An 18,377-nucleotide genomic window follows, 5' to 3' on the forward strand; every position below is an offset into this window, starting at 1 on the left:
TTAAGTGTTGTATTATTATTATTTGTATAATATAAAGAGGACTCACAGCGACAGGCCCATTGGGCCTTTTGTAGTCTCTCGACTATATATATTATATGCCAACCATTGTTATGATATAATATTTTTGGTCAATAAATGTTTCTTGAATTGAATTGAATTGAACTAGTGATGTAATAATAGTCTTGAGCACAAGTGAAGTGTTCCAACATAGCGCTAATTAATTTTTCAAAAACAAACACTCTCTTCAGGATTCTTGTATTTACATGCGACACTTAATTTAAGAATAATATAATATGCAAATTATTTATTTGCATAGAACACGAGAAGAATCGGCAATAAATATAATTTATTAGGAAATTCTTACCTGTGTAAATATAAAACAATAAAATCCCCAAATAGACAGAATACTACTTTGACTGGTTCTTTAGGCTACTGTAATATCTCCTTTCTGGTTGATTCTTTTAGCTATCATCTCAACTTGTCATGCTTCATACGTTCTTACAGCTCAGTAAGTTAATTATATTCTTATCAGATTTATCTTCCAACCAAGCATCTCCAATTATAAACACTATCCATATTACTGGTTGACTGATTACGATAAAATAAACAAGCGTTTTCACAAATTTCTTGTGAAAAAGAATCAACAAACAAACCGCAAAGGCTACCTTTGAATGACTTACATATTCAATATTATCTTAAGCCAAAACACTTCAGACTCAATTTGAAGTTTATTCAAGAAGTGAATTATAAATAAAGGAAGAAGAACAATAGGATCATGGGATATTAAACAACATGGGATCGTGGGTAGTTCAAGAGTCTTGAAATCTGGGAAACTTAGGTTGATCAACTGGTGCACAGAAATTACAGAGATCTTTCAAAATATAATTTATAAAATAAAACAATCTTTGTAATGTAAACATCTTTTTAACTTTTTCAGTTGATGTATATAAATATAAATATAATTTAACATGAATAGAGAATGACTATAGCATGAATAGATTCATCATGCTTCGTGTTAAATTATGGTAATTTGACAATGAACCTCACATGGGTTTCGCAATTACTAAATCCCAAGCAGCACATTAACACGCTTTATTCTAAGATATCTGATGTATGACACGACAACTGCCACGGTCACGCTAAGACATATCATTATTAGATAAAGTAATGAGTGTGATAATGTATGGCACGACACTAATGTATAAAATGCCAGATAGTGGTGGCTGTCATAGTTGTATTGGTGAGTTATAGCACTAAGGTATGATAGAGTACATCCGTGGCAATACAACATCAGTGTTTAAAGGAGGACATACCTTGCAACATAAATTTGGCCACAGTGAAAAAAAACGCATATAACATTCTCAAAAAACATGCAATGGAACCATTTAATAGAACCATTAACTTCTACTGAGCAGCAGTACATATAACTATTGAAAATCATGTGATCGTACCTCAAATTCTATATCTATGTTCATTTTTGTAAATGTTTCTTAACCATACCTTAATGTTAAGGTGAATGTTAATAAATTTTGAATTTTATATAACAAAAAATACTGGTAGTATTATAAAATGATGATGTTGTTAAATTTCATTAGAGGTATTATATAACTTAGTGGTTGTAGAGAACCTTTCTAGCCTCCTAAAATTGACATACTTTAACAATCTATGTTCATCATAAGCTATAAGACTATGCTTGAGAAAGTCTTTTTTTTCTCTGACTTAATAAATAATCATTTTTAAATCCAAAGGCAAATTACTGAAAATAATAACAATGCTGTGGGTATTACTATCAGTGGCTAGATCTCAATAGAGATACAAAATAATACTGTATAAGCAAAAAGCTAAACCAAAAGTAAAACAGCCAGAAAACGTAGCAGAGCTTTCAGGCAACACTAGCCCTTCATATATATTTATATATATCTTTTATCAGGTGGACCAAACTTAAAGCCTTGGCTTAATGAGTCCTCAAACAGTTATATTTATTAATTTATCAAATGTTTATATTATATTATGTGAAACAATAAACTTGAAACTATGCTGGAGAAATAGACGCAGGAATATTAAACAACTTACTATAGCAGATAAGTAAATAAGACAGGAGTTAATTAACAAATTAAAAAATTAATTATCCAGATGCAAATGGTTTCCAGAAAGTGTTTGCACTTATGTATCAATTGCTCATCATTCAACTTACAATTTCCGTATAATCCTGATAAAACCTCGAACATGCAATTTTGCCAAAAGATATAAATCAAACGATATCAAATATAGAAATCCCGAGTCGGCTGGACTTTGCAACCGGCTCTATCTGCATGGTTGTCAGCAACAATGTAACAATTGATTTACAGTGTTCTCGGAAAAGCTGACCTGTTACGGCTCAATCAAACCAACGTAAAATGACTTGTAATTATCACCGATGTCATGTGATCTGATTTTACTCGTAGAAAGTCACGTGATCTCATCTTCAGAATGTTAATTCAAGGTGGATTATATATTCCCGCCGTAAAATCAGAATTTACATAACAAACGTCACAAGTTCGTAATTACACACAAATCGAGAAGGAAGAAGTGTATGTTGTTGATTAATGATTCTAAAACACTCCAGTACAGAATATACAATTAAAGAAGCTATAATTATCAACAACATTTATAGCTGCAAAATTTGACAACTTAACCAAACTCTGCTACATAGCATACCTGGAAAAACGGTACCTGGACATAAATGCGCATGCAATGATTACAGATTATCTGCAAAAAAACATCTAGAATATTCTCTTTACCTTTGATGTGGCCGATTACAGAATTGCAAAACAACGTATAAAAAAACAAAACAGGTTTTACATCTTGCTTTTATTCAAACCAATTTTATAAGGTAGAAAATAATGTTTAAAAGTTTGTATGGCAATAAACACAAGTAAGTCAGGATTGCAAAAAAGAAATGTAACATGCGAGTGTTTACTAATTAATTAGTTAGTACTAATTTAGTAAGTAATGTGTTTATGTTGTAACACACACAATTCTATAACCATCATAATGTCATTTTAGAAAATGACATCTAAAAAAAAGTACTAAATATGGCTAGACATTCAAACAGTATTTTAAGTCAGATCCGATAGTTATGTCATGCTTCATTGGCACGGATCACTCTTGCATACAATGATTCAATTATTCAAAACAATGTCGAGATACAAAATAATAAGGTAATATTCAAAATTTAACATAATAAAAATCTACAAGGAAATATTAAAATACTGTATATCTTTTCAGGAAGTTATATTTTCAAATATTCTGTAAATTATTAATCATGCCAAACAACTTTCTAAAATAATTTCTAGACAATGTATTTCACAACAAATTTGGGAACATCAACAATTAAGAATAAAAACGCATTTTAAAATTTTAAAATGGTCAATCACCATTTGCGCTACCTCCTCCCCAGTCTAAAATTGGCGCTCCCACTCATCCAATTTATTAATAGTTCTATGAGCACTCCCATTCATAAAATTCACCCACTTAACTTATAAGGAAACTCTTTTAAAATAAATATTGGTACCTGAATGTGTTTATGCTAATAAAAAGAATTATAGGATTTATATATTTTTAAAAATCCTTTTACAATAGAGTATCATCTTCAAAAGAACTGTAGGTGTGAACAGATTATTGTCTGTAACAATGGAAAACTTCGCACTTTGTTTAGAAAAGTTGAAACTTCCGCAATAGATGGAAAGGATTTGTTGTCAAAATACCGGGCATAACTTTATTAAATCTCTTGCACTAAGAGTTAAAAGGAATCGTAAGTGCTGTAGGCTTAAGAAAGAATTTGACTTTTAATATGATCTGACAGACTACTTGAAAAATGATATTTTATTGTCAAATTCTTCATTACCAATAAATATTTCTGTTGCTTCAAAATCATTAAATTAATATAGAAAAAAAATTTAATTTTACGATTATGTGGGAACTCTTTGTAGAGATCTAATATTCATAATCAATTGGAGTATTCTATTTATATATCATGTTTGCAGCATATCAGTTGGAGTAACTTTTTCTCACTCTCATAGATTTCCTCATCTTTACCATTTGTAAATTAATTTAATACTTTGTATATTGCTGGATGCCTGTAAAATATATATCATATATTTATAATCAGAAAGTGGTCCTTTGTAATTTGGTAAGAACAATTCTAAAAGGGGATCTATGGATTTTTTATTACATTTACAATATGAATTTTATAAAAACCATAGTAATAAATTCAAAAATTCATTGAATGATCGACATAATATTTTTACGAGTAGACATAACCGATAATGTATTTTAGCTGGCTGTGATCTATTGTTCTCCAAGCTGAAGAAGGTAAGGGTAGGTCTAACACAAACCAAGAAATATACATTACGTTATCTATTTTGAGAGTGATTGATTTTATTATATGTATAAAAAGGTACTCTATCTTTAGGAAAATCTAACAAAAATGACATAAAAATCAAGCAATAGCAATCAATGGAAATAAAGAACACGATGGTGACAGTTGACCATTTGAATGTGACAAAGTGACAATCATACAATCTTTTATTCCTAACCTCACTGGGCTAGCTTCAGTTTCACTGGTACACATCGCCTGCTGTTCAATTCGGGCAACATTACTTTAGTAAACAAGAAATATGTCTTACAAAAAACGCTGCTCGCTTGTTGACAGTTTTAAAGATATATTGTCACCTTCAAAAATGTTTTTTTTTTCAAATTTGTTTTAACCATCTCTGTATGGCGAGTAAAAAACGATTGTGTGTAATGTCCATGATGTAAAGTTATGAATTTAGCAGTTTGTTATTGGCTACCAAAGTGACTGTATGTCATCATGTTCACCTCATTTTGGTAGCCAGAATATCAAGGATAGGATATATTTATAGGATAGTCTAGATATTGGTCAGCGAGTAGCCTGGATTGGGTGTGCTGACCATTGAATTTTTGTTTGGGATAAAAAACACAATTTAGTAAGATTATGAGTTAAAAAAGGAGGAAAATGAATGTGAGACGGGAAACAGTTTAATGAATAACACATTTCATAAAATTCTTTGAGACTTTTTTCAATCGGTCAAAACTGATAATCACACGTCAGTCATATGACTTCCTGTTTCCATGGTGATGGCTGAGTAATATTACGCTGTAGGCAGAGCTGTTAATAATTGATTGTATAAATGGTAAGTTGCAATTATTAATAAAGTATGAAAATCATGCATTCATTTCAACTATCAGTCTATTTTAAAAGTGTAAAGACCAACAGATTCTACAGAACCCTACTGACTTTAGTAAAAACACAAAGTCAGAAATAAGCTCATAGCTTTTTGGATGGGCTTATAACAGAGAATCAACCAAATAAATAGCTTACAATCAGTTCAAATGCACAGCATGTACAATCACATTTGCTCTCTGAAAATCGATGTTACTGTATGCTACGAATAGTTTTAGTTACAATACTGTAAGTACTTGGCGTACTTTGACATATAAAAGAAATGTTATAATATTTAATACTGATCTCTAAGAATACATTATAAATATTTATGTTAATGAAAATGATTTTTTGAGCATTTTTGATGTTTTTATTATTTTTCTATGTCTATTATAGCATGATTTATGAATGAGCAAGACCAAAGGTGGTTGTCAATTTGTCATTTATGAAAGAGCAAATAACATGGTTGCGAGTTTCTCAGTTTTTGTCAAATTAGTAATTTTATCGACAAAACAATGATCCTATTATGGAACATAATTTCTAGTAGTTACTGGTCGCATAGTTATACATTTGAAAATGATCATGAACAATATAAAAAAGATATATCTGTCTGCAGATTGGATATATATTTTATAGGCATAGCGAAACTATAAACTGCCCAATGATATCCTGGAAAAAATTAGATTAATGTGAAGACGGTAATGAAAAAACCCACCACAACCACATATAAATTTAAAAGTTTTTCAAATATTTTATATTCATTAATATGAATCATTAATATAAATACTGCATGATTCACACTAGACTGAACATTTTGGTTATCAGAATGTAACATTTGATGTGTACAGGTTAAGGGTATCAGCGTGCCGCTAAAGCAGCACCAATTTCCTTGTTTAATTTGTGACAACCTTGCAGACTGTATAAAATGGTTTCATTTGTACTTATCGATTGATTAAAACCTCCGAGAGCTTTTCAATGTCAATAGTAATGTAATATTTCAATTTTCATTTAGAAGGACATTTGCAAAAATCAATAAATAATAAAAGGTCTCATTAATAGACCAACAAATACATTCTTATAAGGATACTCTTAAAAAATAGGATTTGTAGAGGGCAGTACAACAAAATGTGTACATTTTTTCCCCTATTTTATAGAGGGCAGCAATACATATTTTATCGATATCACAAGATGTATTTTGAGTATTGCTAATTCATCATCTTCGAAAATCTACAGAGGAAAATTAAGAAGACAGATGGCAGATTTCCACCAGAAGACATTCTTTAGCTGAATCAACAAACAAATCTTATAAACACATAGTTCATCCTGATGTCAAACAGTTTCTTGAACTTTGCAAATTTTACATCAAATCAATAAATATTTACAACAAATTGAAATGATTTATGCAGAACAAAACAGTGAATCGTGAGCTCTAAAATTGCTTCTATAATTTTGGTCGAGCAATTGTTGTTTTTCAACATTTGAAACTGAAAGAGAAGGCCTTGATCTGGATTTGCTTCGCATCACTCTGGTGGCTATTGTTGAAAACAGCATTTGAAGATTCCACCTACTCAAACGTTTCTTTTATACAATAAGTTTATAAGTTTCTTCCTTTGTTTAATTCTTAATACTTCTCAAAATAAAAAACAATAGCAAACAATAAAATAAATTCTAGAAATAGTAAACTAAAACGATAAAAAGATCAAAGATTATCATAAAATCTGAAAACAGTGCAAAAGAAAAAGTAAACAAACAAAACCTAGAATATTACCTTTTCAATTTTATAAAAAAAATTCTCTGCTATCTGCTATTCAGTAGAACAATTTCACAGAAAACATAATAAAAATATTTATTTATATTCCAAATCTTTTGCAGCTTTTAAAACTTGAGATTCAGTAAACATGTGCAACAAAAGTGTGAACAATTCGTGCTAAATGATGGAGTTTAAAAGATTGTTTGGAGATACATAAAAGATCATCATGCAATGGCATGTCCAGCAACACCCTGGACCAATGACAAACAATATCAATCCAATGGAATGTATGCAGCATATGTCGTATTGCTTTCAATAAATGTGTTATTGTAAAAATCACAGCAATACCTTAGAAACAATGACTGAGCGACAGATAACGCCTGACGTGTCATCTTTTTCAGATTAGCAGAAAAACAAATTAGTAAATAGACTAAGTTTTAGAGTTCATAAAAACATTCTTACCTTGAATTGCTCTCAGGGGCTTGTTTTTGAGCTCTGAAAAATATATAGAAATTTTGATATTTTTACATTTTGATTACAAAATCAATCATAACATGCAATAAAATTACATTTTTCATGTTTTACAAAGTTATTAAAAATTGGTATCTTTTTCTGCTGCAAAATTCAAAAACACAGATAGCCGCTTTTCATTTAATTTGTCCTCTGTACTATTAGTTGAGGAGTTCATCTGTCGAGAATTGTATATCGATTATATGTACTGTACTTGTGGAATATACTAATATGCTATCCTTATGTTGATAACATTCATCAGTAGGCCTATATTGTTATTCATACATCAACATCACTCCATCCATCAGGATTAACATTCATTTCAACATATCCCACAATACATTATCTCGTTTAATACGCAGCCTATTTCTGTCGTTATTCACGTCAACCCGGCCGTATATCACACGGACTGATTCACATGTATCCATGTTAATAAACCATATTCCCATTCCAGTAAACCTATGGATATCTTAATGAATTTGGATGGGATGCGTGATCTGTGCACGCGTGGAAGTAGCTCGTAAATCATTAAGACAATGACTCATTGACAGATATAATTCAATGACACTTCCTAAAAGCATGCAGAAGAAGAAATTATTATTAATTTTCTACTTTACTCTTACATTTTAGATTATAACAACAATCTCTATCCTCCTATAATATATGTTAGATATAATATAAACAAAATATTTAAAGTATTACATAATATAATAGGTAATTAAACTGGAAAATGGGATATGAAAAATATTTTAATATTTGATTTCACTATTAATTATAGACAATAGTTACATAAAAATTGATAAAAGGTTACATCGAGTTCACATCAATTAATTTGTTTGAAGATGTTACAAATTTATGAAGCCGAACGTTTTATAATAGAACGAGAATATCAGTATTGTAACAAGTTTTTTTTGTCATATCTAAAATTAATTCAAAATTTAAGTCCGTTTTAATGGCAGGCCTATTGTTTTTTGTAAAGTTATTTTCGTAATTCAGTTTTATACTGCAATGAAATTAAGTTATGAATATTGATATTTCATTTTTGGTATAAAGATACCTTGATATACAAAATATAATTTTTGGAATTAAAGATGCCTAAAATTTCTAAAAAAATCCCTTTAAATGTATCATACTGTCAACGTGATTAGTGGTTTCGGTGTCCAGTTTCTAATCCCTGGAGATGACTGGTTCAAGTCTGGATAATGTAAACTAATCTACTTGCCAAATTACTTGATTTATAACATATATTTACTACATGTACACATACAAATGGTTTATCTTTTTAATGCGTAAATAATACTAGTTAAGAAGGCAGACCAGATGTCAAAGGAAAAAAAAGAGATGTTATGATAAATTAAATTACATTTGATGTATTTTTTCTTCAACAAAGGAAACAAAAGATTTCTTTGTGAAAAAATAGCAGAATCTAGCATAATTGTTATTGTACAGAAATACCAATTAGACTAACAATAATGACATTTACAAGGTTAAAGGCTTCTACAAAATTAATAATAATGTTTCAATAGATTTTTGCCATTTTCAACATAAAATGGTTGAGTACAATTTGGGAATTTACCATATTTGGAAAGAAATACTAGTAGTTATTATAAGTATCCGTTTCTTTTCTACCAGACATAATAGTACAATCAGTGGAGTATACTGGGGTAAAAAGCTGCCCATTTCTCATTTTTGTAGGGTTTAATTGTGTAAAACCCAGATTTATCATTTATTTATCAACAAAAAGGAGGCTGACATACACAATAATTATATTAAACATTTTCTATAATTTTTTTTACATTTTACACCTTGAAAATATATGCACATGCATTATTGTGTAGAGGAATATATAAATATAATATTTTATTGAAAGAGCTTTCATTTGCTATTTATTTTTATTACAGTTTTCCATTTGCATATGTTAAGTATAAAGCAAATGACTTCAACTTAAATCAAACTATTCGATCAATGTCCATTTGATTTACATATTTGATTTGTTTAAATAATATTTGACAACTAAATATGACATTTTAAAACCCAGTGCTAGTAGTAAATTGCTAGTAATTGTAAATTGAAAGTAAAGGCCTCCTGCAGAGATGAGAGAAGATGCGACATAAGACTATAATTAGTTTGATCTCATCGCCAGGATCCATATTATCAAAAGATAACCTAGATAGAACATTATAATTTAATTATATGAAAGAAATCTTCATCACAAGTATAATAATTATCTAAATTACCTGAAGTCTGTAATAGTTAATACATAGTTAATTAAATGAGATCTACAGAGCGAGAATTATAATTGTGAACGTATTAAACTAATTTCGTAATCGTAGTCATAAATAATTAAGTTTAACAGTTTCGTATTCATATTTGATAGATAATTTAAATGATGTTTAAAAGCAAGAGTAATAATGCTAATTACAACTAATTAATATTCATGATTTGACAAAGCATGTGACCAAGGTCTAGGTCAAAAATGTATTCTATAATCTAATGAAAAAGTTGTAGACTGACCAATGAAAGGACAGGATTTGTGAAGCAGAACTAAACTAGCTATTCGAGGCTTAACTTGCGCCCCCAACCATCTTACGACAGTAATATTATTCATTGTGTAAAGAACTGGATAATAATAATATAAGAATGCTTTATTTTTCCTAGTTAAATTTGAAACTGGGCTTTACTTTAGGATGGCATTACACTTGGTCACTCTATTAGCAAATACAACGACCATATTTAATGGAAGAAACGTGATAGTTAGACAGTAGAGATACTGTCTAATTGATACTTGAAGGCAAACGGCACAGTTGTCAATCACAAGGTAATAGGTTCAAGCTAAAAAGAGTTCAGATGATAAGCAGATATTCAAAGTTAAATACAATCTGATTAAGACGTATGCTAAATAAAAATAAAATTAAGGTTTGATGTTCTATAAAATGAATTGATATTCAATAAAATTGTATGCTTGCGGTCTAAAAAAAGAAACCCAAGGAAACCCAAAATACTTTATTTTAAGCTTATCATTTATAATCAATATCATAAACCTTAAAAGTTGCTGCTAGCATATTATAGAAAGTCCCCTTCAGATGTCTTGATTACAGTTATAGTTTGATTCAAACATTATGACTATATCTCAAGTTATATTAATATGACAACATTATTAAGTTTATCCTCGCAGAATTCAGTCATGTTATAGTTCAACAACATCATTATTAGGTAACTGAACTTAACACACATGACATGTACAAGCTATATTGTCTGCCAAAGGCGATGCTGCACCCTAATTAATAAGAGCTAGTGATGAGTGACCCAGGAGCATACAGATGCACTTTAAATTATCAACACTGATGTATGCTTTTGGACATGATGACATGACATGATGTAAAACAGCCCACATACTTAACTATTATGATTAGTATAGTAATAATATATATACTGTAGATGCATTTATTTTTCAAGAAACCAATAACCTTTTGGGTACTACGGAAAATGTTGTTTTCTTTTTGAACATCATAATTTGGAAGACAACATGGTTACTTCTCTGCCTTGTGATTGCAGAATCTGACAAATCTGACAGAGTCAGCGCACAATTATATGTATAAAAATATCTGTACAAATTTTATATAATATTTAATAATAAAATAATGAAAACAAAATGATATTGCCAACCACCACTTTTTTCTTTAAAAAAAAAAAGAGGATGTTCACACAGTTGTAACAGCTTGCTGGTTTTAGAAATAAAACGAACTAATGACTTGCGATACACTACACTGAATGTCTACTTCCCTTTTAACGAATAATTAACATCGTTAAATTGGCTCGTTTATCAGTTACTGAGACGATACTGAGCCATGGCATTGTCCCTCTGAGCATTAATGTTAAACGATGTGCATCATTATGGAATAGATTTGGTGTTAATGTTGTACCTCCGATAGAGGTCTCATTAACATAGTTCAAACAGAATACCAATTGGGAGAATTTCGTTAGGGAACAGCTCAAATATTTCGTAGTATTATTAATATGATTAAAGGGATGAGCTCAATTTGTTTTGTTAACTTAAAACAGCAGACGGTAAACAATAAAAGACACAAGTGTTTGAAACACTTTGTAAAGTGAAAATCAACACTGTAGGCGTGAATTTAAACAGATTCACATCTTTATGATAATGTTACTGAAAACCGAAATACCAGAGTGAGCTGTGGCAGCTGAGAGCTTTTAAATGGATACTACTGCCTCCTTCGAAGTTAATATTAATGTTCTGTTCCCTTCACTATGGCACTCTGTGAAGTTGCCCGAGAGGAGATTGGGGGAGGGCTTATACTTAATAAAGACCATGTAGTGGAGTTGACCTATATCATCATCATCATCGTTCTTACAATGTAATTTTTTTAATTCTAAAATTGTTATTATTTTCGATACTATTGAAATCTTTCTTTCAATTTCATTTTCTTATTTACTCAAAAGAAAAACAGAAACAGAAACTCTGAATATTGAACTTCACCAATGAAGTTACAAGACCAAGGTCACACAGAATCTAATCCTAACTTAATTCCAAGACCTTCATAATTACAAATTCAGTACTAAAGCCATTAGTGATGCAACGGGTACTCAAGAGATGTGGCACTAATGGCCGGAAGTCTACCATTAGAGCAGCTGAATGGTGCCAAAGTAAAGTACATCACCATGATTGTTGTGATGGCTCTAGTTATTTGAGCTTCATCATATAGACTTTAATTTGGACCATAATCAATGGGTAATCTCATTATGTTGAAGCATGCTCAATGATGTACAATGGTTGATGATACTGTAGCAGTAATTAAACTAAATTAATTGTTCCAGTAATGATATCCTACTACTAGTAGTAGTAGTTGATTAGTAAAAGCAACACAATTGGTACTACTGAGAGTCAGATGATTGATGACAATAGTGATAATAATCATGACCAATGGTGGTGCCGACAATACGATAATATGATGAGAATGATGAAAATAAATAGAAACATGAGAAACAAGGTGCTTTTGGCGATGATGTCAAAAGTTGGTACACGATAATATAGATAATCATGCTACTACTGAAATCATAAACACCATGATAATTTGATGACAACAATGATTGAAGTATAATTTTGAAATAACATTCATTAAAATTCACTGATTGAAAAAAAAACTTCCAAAGCCTGTTTACACAACACTTTTGAATACTGTAGTATCTAGTTCATCGTGCTTCTCACAATAGCAAGCCTCATTAGACGACTAAGCTAGCTCATTGAATTCCTAATGAAATTATTCAGGTACGCTTGACCAGCATAAAGCCATGACGATTACGAAGAATTTCACCCGTCTATGGATGTCAAGAAAGACGTCAAATTGATGACCGTGTCATTTTTTACTTCTGTGTCATCCTGTCGTTTGTTCTTGTCTAGAACTTCCCACCATGAAATTGTAATTTACTTTAATAAATAAGAACAATGATATTAAAATGGTCATTAACCTAAAAACATCATATTAAACTGAAAACAACTTGTATTATTACTTGCTGCAAGATTTGCAACTCATTTAACAAATCCAAGATGAGAAATAAGAAGAGCTTTGGGGAAAACATGACCTTGGGGACAAACCTAGATTGATTAAACGATTCAAGAAATATGTATTTTCTTTATTTAAACAATTTTTTTTTTCCTTTTCAGAGACTTTATTCACCAATATTTTCTATTAATACATATTTCAAATTTAATGCTCTAATTTTAATTAGTATTTCAAATGAAAATACTTTTTCTTCATTTTAAGGCAAGGCATTTTTTAGGCATGTACCAAAAAATGTCCTTAACCAATACTGTACATCCCAGCCTTAGGTCAGTCCACCTTGAGCTTATGCCTAGATCTTATATTATGTATTGCTTAGAAGAAAATTATGTATGAATTCATAATTCATAATACTAGAGTGATTCATTCCGTGTACAACATGAACTATGCTATTAGATGGAGACTGCATGTCAAGGGTCAATTGATGTCAGCTGAATAGGTTATGTTGCACCAATAATTCAAGATTTACAGACAATGTTTATTACATACTGTGTATTTACATCAATAAACCATGTCTTGGTCTAAAATTCAAATCACGTTTTTATTATGAACTATAAAACTTGAATGTTTATTAACTTCAGAAAATAAATCAATAGAATTCAGTGTGATATTAAACTCTACTGTGTCAAAAATATAATTTCACTTCATTTCATTTAAGAAAATTGTTAGTTTCACGTCTTTTCCTTCATCAAACTTTTAGAGCTGTAAGACTTTTTTTTCACTATTATCTATTTAAAAAAATCGTATCACAATATATTCATAAAGAACGCTAAGTTTATGTTATTAAATACTTTTGAATATGTTCTGTTAGATTTCCCTTCTGTAGATATAAAATTTGTTTTTTTTATTTATGTACATTAATATAAATAGGACAAGTATTTAGTTTGTATGTAATAAATTAAATAATACTTTTCATTACTTTTTACTGTTTTTTTCCCTTCATCATCATTATTACAACAAACAATATATGTCTTAATAAATGTCATTTAAACGATTTTAATTGATGAAATAGAATGAGAGAATTACTATAAAGAGAGAATTTTACTAAAAACAATATAACAACTGTCATATTTTATTATTGAATTGTAAATTTCAAATTATTAAAACTGTTATAAGTGTTATAATAATTTATATAACAACACTGTTGTTCAAACTGTTGACAACCTGCAGTATCTTGTAATTTAACAATATTTACAAGTTCTCATAACATGTCTACATTGACAGAAGTATTCCATGATGACATTTAATCAGAAGAGCATGAATGTTATGATACAGATTACCAGCCTGGGGGTTTTACTAATAAACATTCAAGACAAAGATTGATAAATGTTCCTCATTCCAACTAATACTGTATTTTCCATTTCTTGGATATTGCCAACTTGTATGCAAGTTTGAATATACTTTAAGCAATGAAATGGATTTGAGAAAATGTAGTCACAAAAGTTGTAAACATTAAAGATGAATGTGTAAATGTGCGTGTATAAGTGGACATTTTCGATTCGCGCGAACAAATTTGCTTAGTGGAAAATCAGCTTAAGAAAACATAATACTATTAGTATTAGTTATATTCTCATATATTCATTTATTTCTTGGGATGTCTGGAGAAGAAAATGAACTTCTTCACTTTTACCAACCAATCAGAATTGACCTTAGAATTGACCCAGGATAATAAATGGATACCAAGAAGGTTCTATAGTTATACATCCCTACGAGATCAGTACTTGTTTCTCTAAAAGCATTTCTTCTTAGCAATAACGAAGAACATAGCCTCCTCCTCCTCCTCCTGTTCTTGAGAAGTGCTAAAAACCAACAGTGTATATTAAGTTAGAAACTTTGCTAACACCTTATACCCATTCATATAATTTAATTAAAGTTCACTATTTATATAGTACTTGTTACAATCAATAATGTATCGTCTTAAGCACAAGGATTACGGGACAGATGAATGAATTTATTTGGTTTCGCTACATTAGGAAAACGGACCCTAAAATATTGAGAATATATATTCCTGTGGGACGTTTCTCCCTTCACTAAGAGTGTCTTACATTAGTTACAATCAATAGTGCCACCCTCTTTTCCTAGAACCAATGTTACTATAGTGCACACAAGTTCAAATCTTCTTCTAGTTTAAAAAATATACAAACAGCCTTGCCAATATTTATTTGGGCCAGTTAAATAGATAAAAACTGTAATAATGTGGGATTTTGACAAAGTCTTGCACAAACACCTGTAATTTACATCAGTTTCTAATATATATTGAGACCAAAAGATAAAACAAATACCAAGAATAAAACTGTTAGATCAAAATGATTGAAACTAAAATGATAAAGTTAAAAACACATCACATTGGGCCTACTTCTGTGGGATTCTGACATACTACACTTGCTAAGTGTTTGCTATGGAAGACTTGGAAAAATCTAGTACGCAACATAAGAATCTAAGAAGCCAGAGATATAGAAAACCTACTATAATCAATATATTATAAGCTAAATGAATATTGATCAAGGGTCAGTGACATTGGAGGATTTAAACACTGATGCTAGCCTAAAGCTAACATAAACATCTTAAATTCTATTTCGTAATTCAATACGAGCTAAATTAACGTAAAATTATGCATAGTTAAGTTACATTAAATATAACTTGGAATAGAATTGATAATTACAGTGGACAATCATAGACAACTATATTATTCATCAGCAACATAACAATCTTACCGTGTCTGCTAAAACTTAAATGTTTATCATTTTAATTGATCAACCATCTCCTCAAATATACTACTGTTGAATTGTCTTGTATTCAAACTGTTAAATTTAATATCAATAAATTTGAATAGTTTTATTCATTTTGAATAAAAATAATAAATTACCTGTGAATTTTATCACCAAAAACCGCCAGAGAACAATTGTCTTTTTTAGAAATTATATCCATAACTTATAGAAAGTTTTCTTAAGAACTCTCTATACTACCACTCCTACAGAAGTCTTCTCCCACTACTATTTCTTTCACAATATGGCTACAAACAATTACACTATATTTACTTCCTAACCACATATTTGCTGCTGACAAGCACTTGCTTTGTTGGAACATGGAAATTAATGTGTTCAATATTTAACAAAATATTTAAGTACAATAAATCACCCATTGTATTTAGTACGTTCAGCCCTAAATAACCTGAATGGCAGTTTGCATTGTGTAGCCTGTGTGTACAGTTAACAACACATAGCCAACAATATTATGATATATACCATAGTTTTGTACGTCAACAGGATCTTTTCGTGGTAAAAAGACCGTTTGGAAAGAGCAGTCAATACATTTGTAAACATGAGAACACGCCCATTTTCTTATTTCCCGGCATAACATCATATTCCTGGTTTTCATTTCTCTTAGGTTACAAGAAAAAATTAATTTTAATATTTATGTGTTGTTTTTTGCAATAAAATACTACAAAAAAGCTTAAATGACTCATAGCACTATATAACATTTTCTATTACGCCATTCGTAATACTTATTTTTCTAGCATACCTGCTTGTCATTGCACTCTTAACCTGGTGGTGGTGGGGGTGGTAAATCTCCGAAACTGACAAACTCCTGTTTTTTCAACTACAGATGTTGGTATAGTGATACAGATAGATATAAAATATATTATTTTTGTATTCTAGGATGCTATTACTTATATAATGACCTTCAACTGTTATTACTAAATTGAAAGTGAAAAGTTATGATTATGAAAGATGATATTCAATCTTTGATATATTCTGAATTTATAACCAACAATCAATATAATACTGAACATACTAATGTTCAACATATTCATATTTACATAAATGACTTTTTTTTTAATGTCTAAGGAGTTTTTTTATAATCACATTTCGATTGCACTGACTAATAGAAAGATTAAAGCATTATATGTGACACTAGATGATGCAATATGCTTGATATGTTGAATAAATAAAAATTGATAATCATACATTATTCGAACATTCATCTATCCTCCACATCCTCCTTTTTACAAATAAAATACAGTTGACTAAAAGAATTTACACCCATTGAGACCCTCCATTTTGTTTCCATTCTCCTCTTTACCCCAATGTTTGGTTAATCCATGAAGGAAATGAAACTTTTTAACACACACAACACAATACATACACTTATGTTTATAATAACACATTACTAATAATATGATTATAGATATATGTTGTAATTATGATGTTATCACAGTGATTGATGAGAACTGCAAACAGTTATTGTAGATAGAACAAATTGGAAAATATTAACAATCTTATTCTCTTAGATTTTAATATAAATTGTTATTTCTTCAATAGGAAACTATAAAATATGAAAGTGATAGTGTGTAATGATTACATGACTATATTGTTTTATTATGAACAATAGCACAACAGCAACAAATGATATGAAATATATACAATACTAACAAGATTTAAAATAAGAAAGGTAGAATTTAGAAGAATTAGAAATTAGTTAGAAGACTTTAACTTTAAGTGAATAAATAAAAAATATATGTGAAAATGGGATGCATCACAAAACAATAAAATGATAGTAACACACAGGTTGCAGAAAATGAGAAAAACTTACAAATCAATATACCAGGTTGTACGGCTTGCCATGTCGTAATCACAGAGGGCGTCTCTATTGGAATAAAATGTCAAAGGTTAAATGTTTTAAATATTCTATACTGTTATTAGATAGGTAAGGTAAAAACACAATGTGTATTTTATATAATAAACGCTGTTGACGATTTGACGATTCTCCTTTTTGATAAAACTTTCTTGGATTATACTTTGGTGAAAGAAATCCTAAAACCTTGAAGGTAAATGACGAAATGTATGAAAGAAAGAGAAGAGAACCAAGTTGAAAACATCTCCTCAATCTTTACACAAACGAATCCAAGTATAAAAGCTGCTCTTCAACACATCTATGAACAAATAATTTTGAAGAATAAATTGTAGGTTTCTTCCATTGAATAACTATATCATGTAGAACTCGCATTCACAATTTCTACTCAATCAGAAAATGAAAAACTTCTTTGCAATTGAGTTGGTAACACATCTTGCATGATAAATCCATTCCCTCTGCTATTAACTATAATGAATATAGCAAATCCAACTTACATTATTCACAATCAAAATCAATGTAATACTGCGGTGTTAGAAGGCCACGTTAAATATTCTCTCTATTAAAACGTTAGATTTCACAATCTTCAGTCAGAAAGAAATCACGAAGGAACAATCACACGATGTAGTATGATCAGTACATCACATTACAGTCCATATTAATTTTCTCGCAACATTTCATG

At 29.9% G+C, this 18,377-nt stretch overlaps 1 protein-coding gene across 8 annotated transcripts in view; it reads right to left on the reverse strand.

Annotated features, from left to right (window-relative positions):
* LOC144855348 (uncharacterized) overlaps positions 1–18,377 on the reverse strand; it is a 90,072-nt gene that overhangs the window by 56,097 nt on the left and 15,598 nt on the right. For 4 of the 8 annotated variants that reach the window (XM_078713174.1, XM_078713173.1, XM_078713181.1 and 1 more), the window contains exons 2-3: positions 17,657–17,710; positions 7,437–7,469 (exon numbers count right to left, since the gene is read on the reverse strand). In XM_078713174.1, the coding sequence (XP_078569300.1) occupies positions 7,437–7,469; positions 17,657–17,710 (87 nt within the window). The remainder of the gene's footprint in view (positions 1–7,436; positions 7,470–17,656; positions 17,711–18,377) is intronic. The other 4 variants (XM_078713176.1, XM_078713175.1, XM_078713178.1 and 1 more) reach the window with 1 other exon arrangement.

This window comes from Antedon bifida, chromosome 11, assembly GCF_963402885.1.
Source record: "Antedon bifida chromosome 11, ecAntBifi1.1, whole genome shotgun sequence".
In the NCBI taxonomy this organism is placed as follows: domain Eukaryota; kingdom Metazoa; phylum Echinodermata; class Crinoidea; order Comatulida; family Antedonidae; genus Antedon; species Antedon bifida.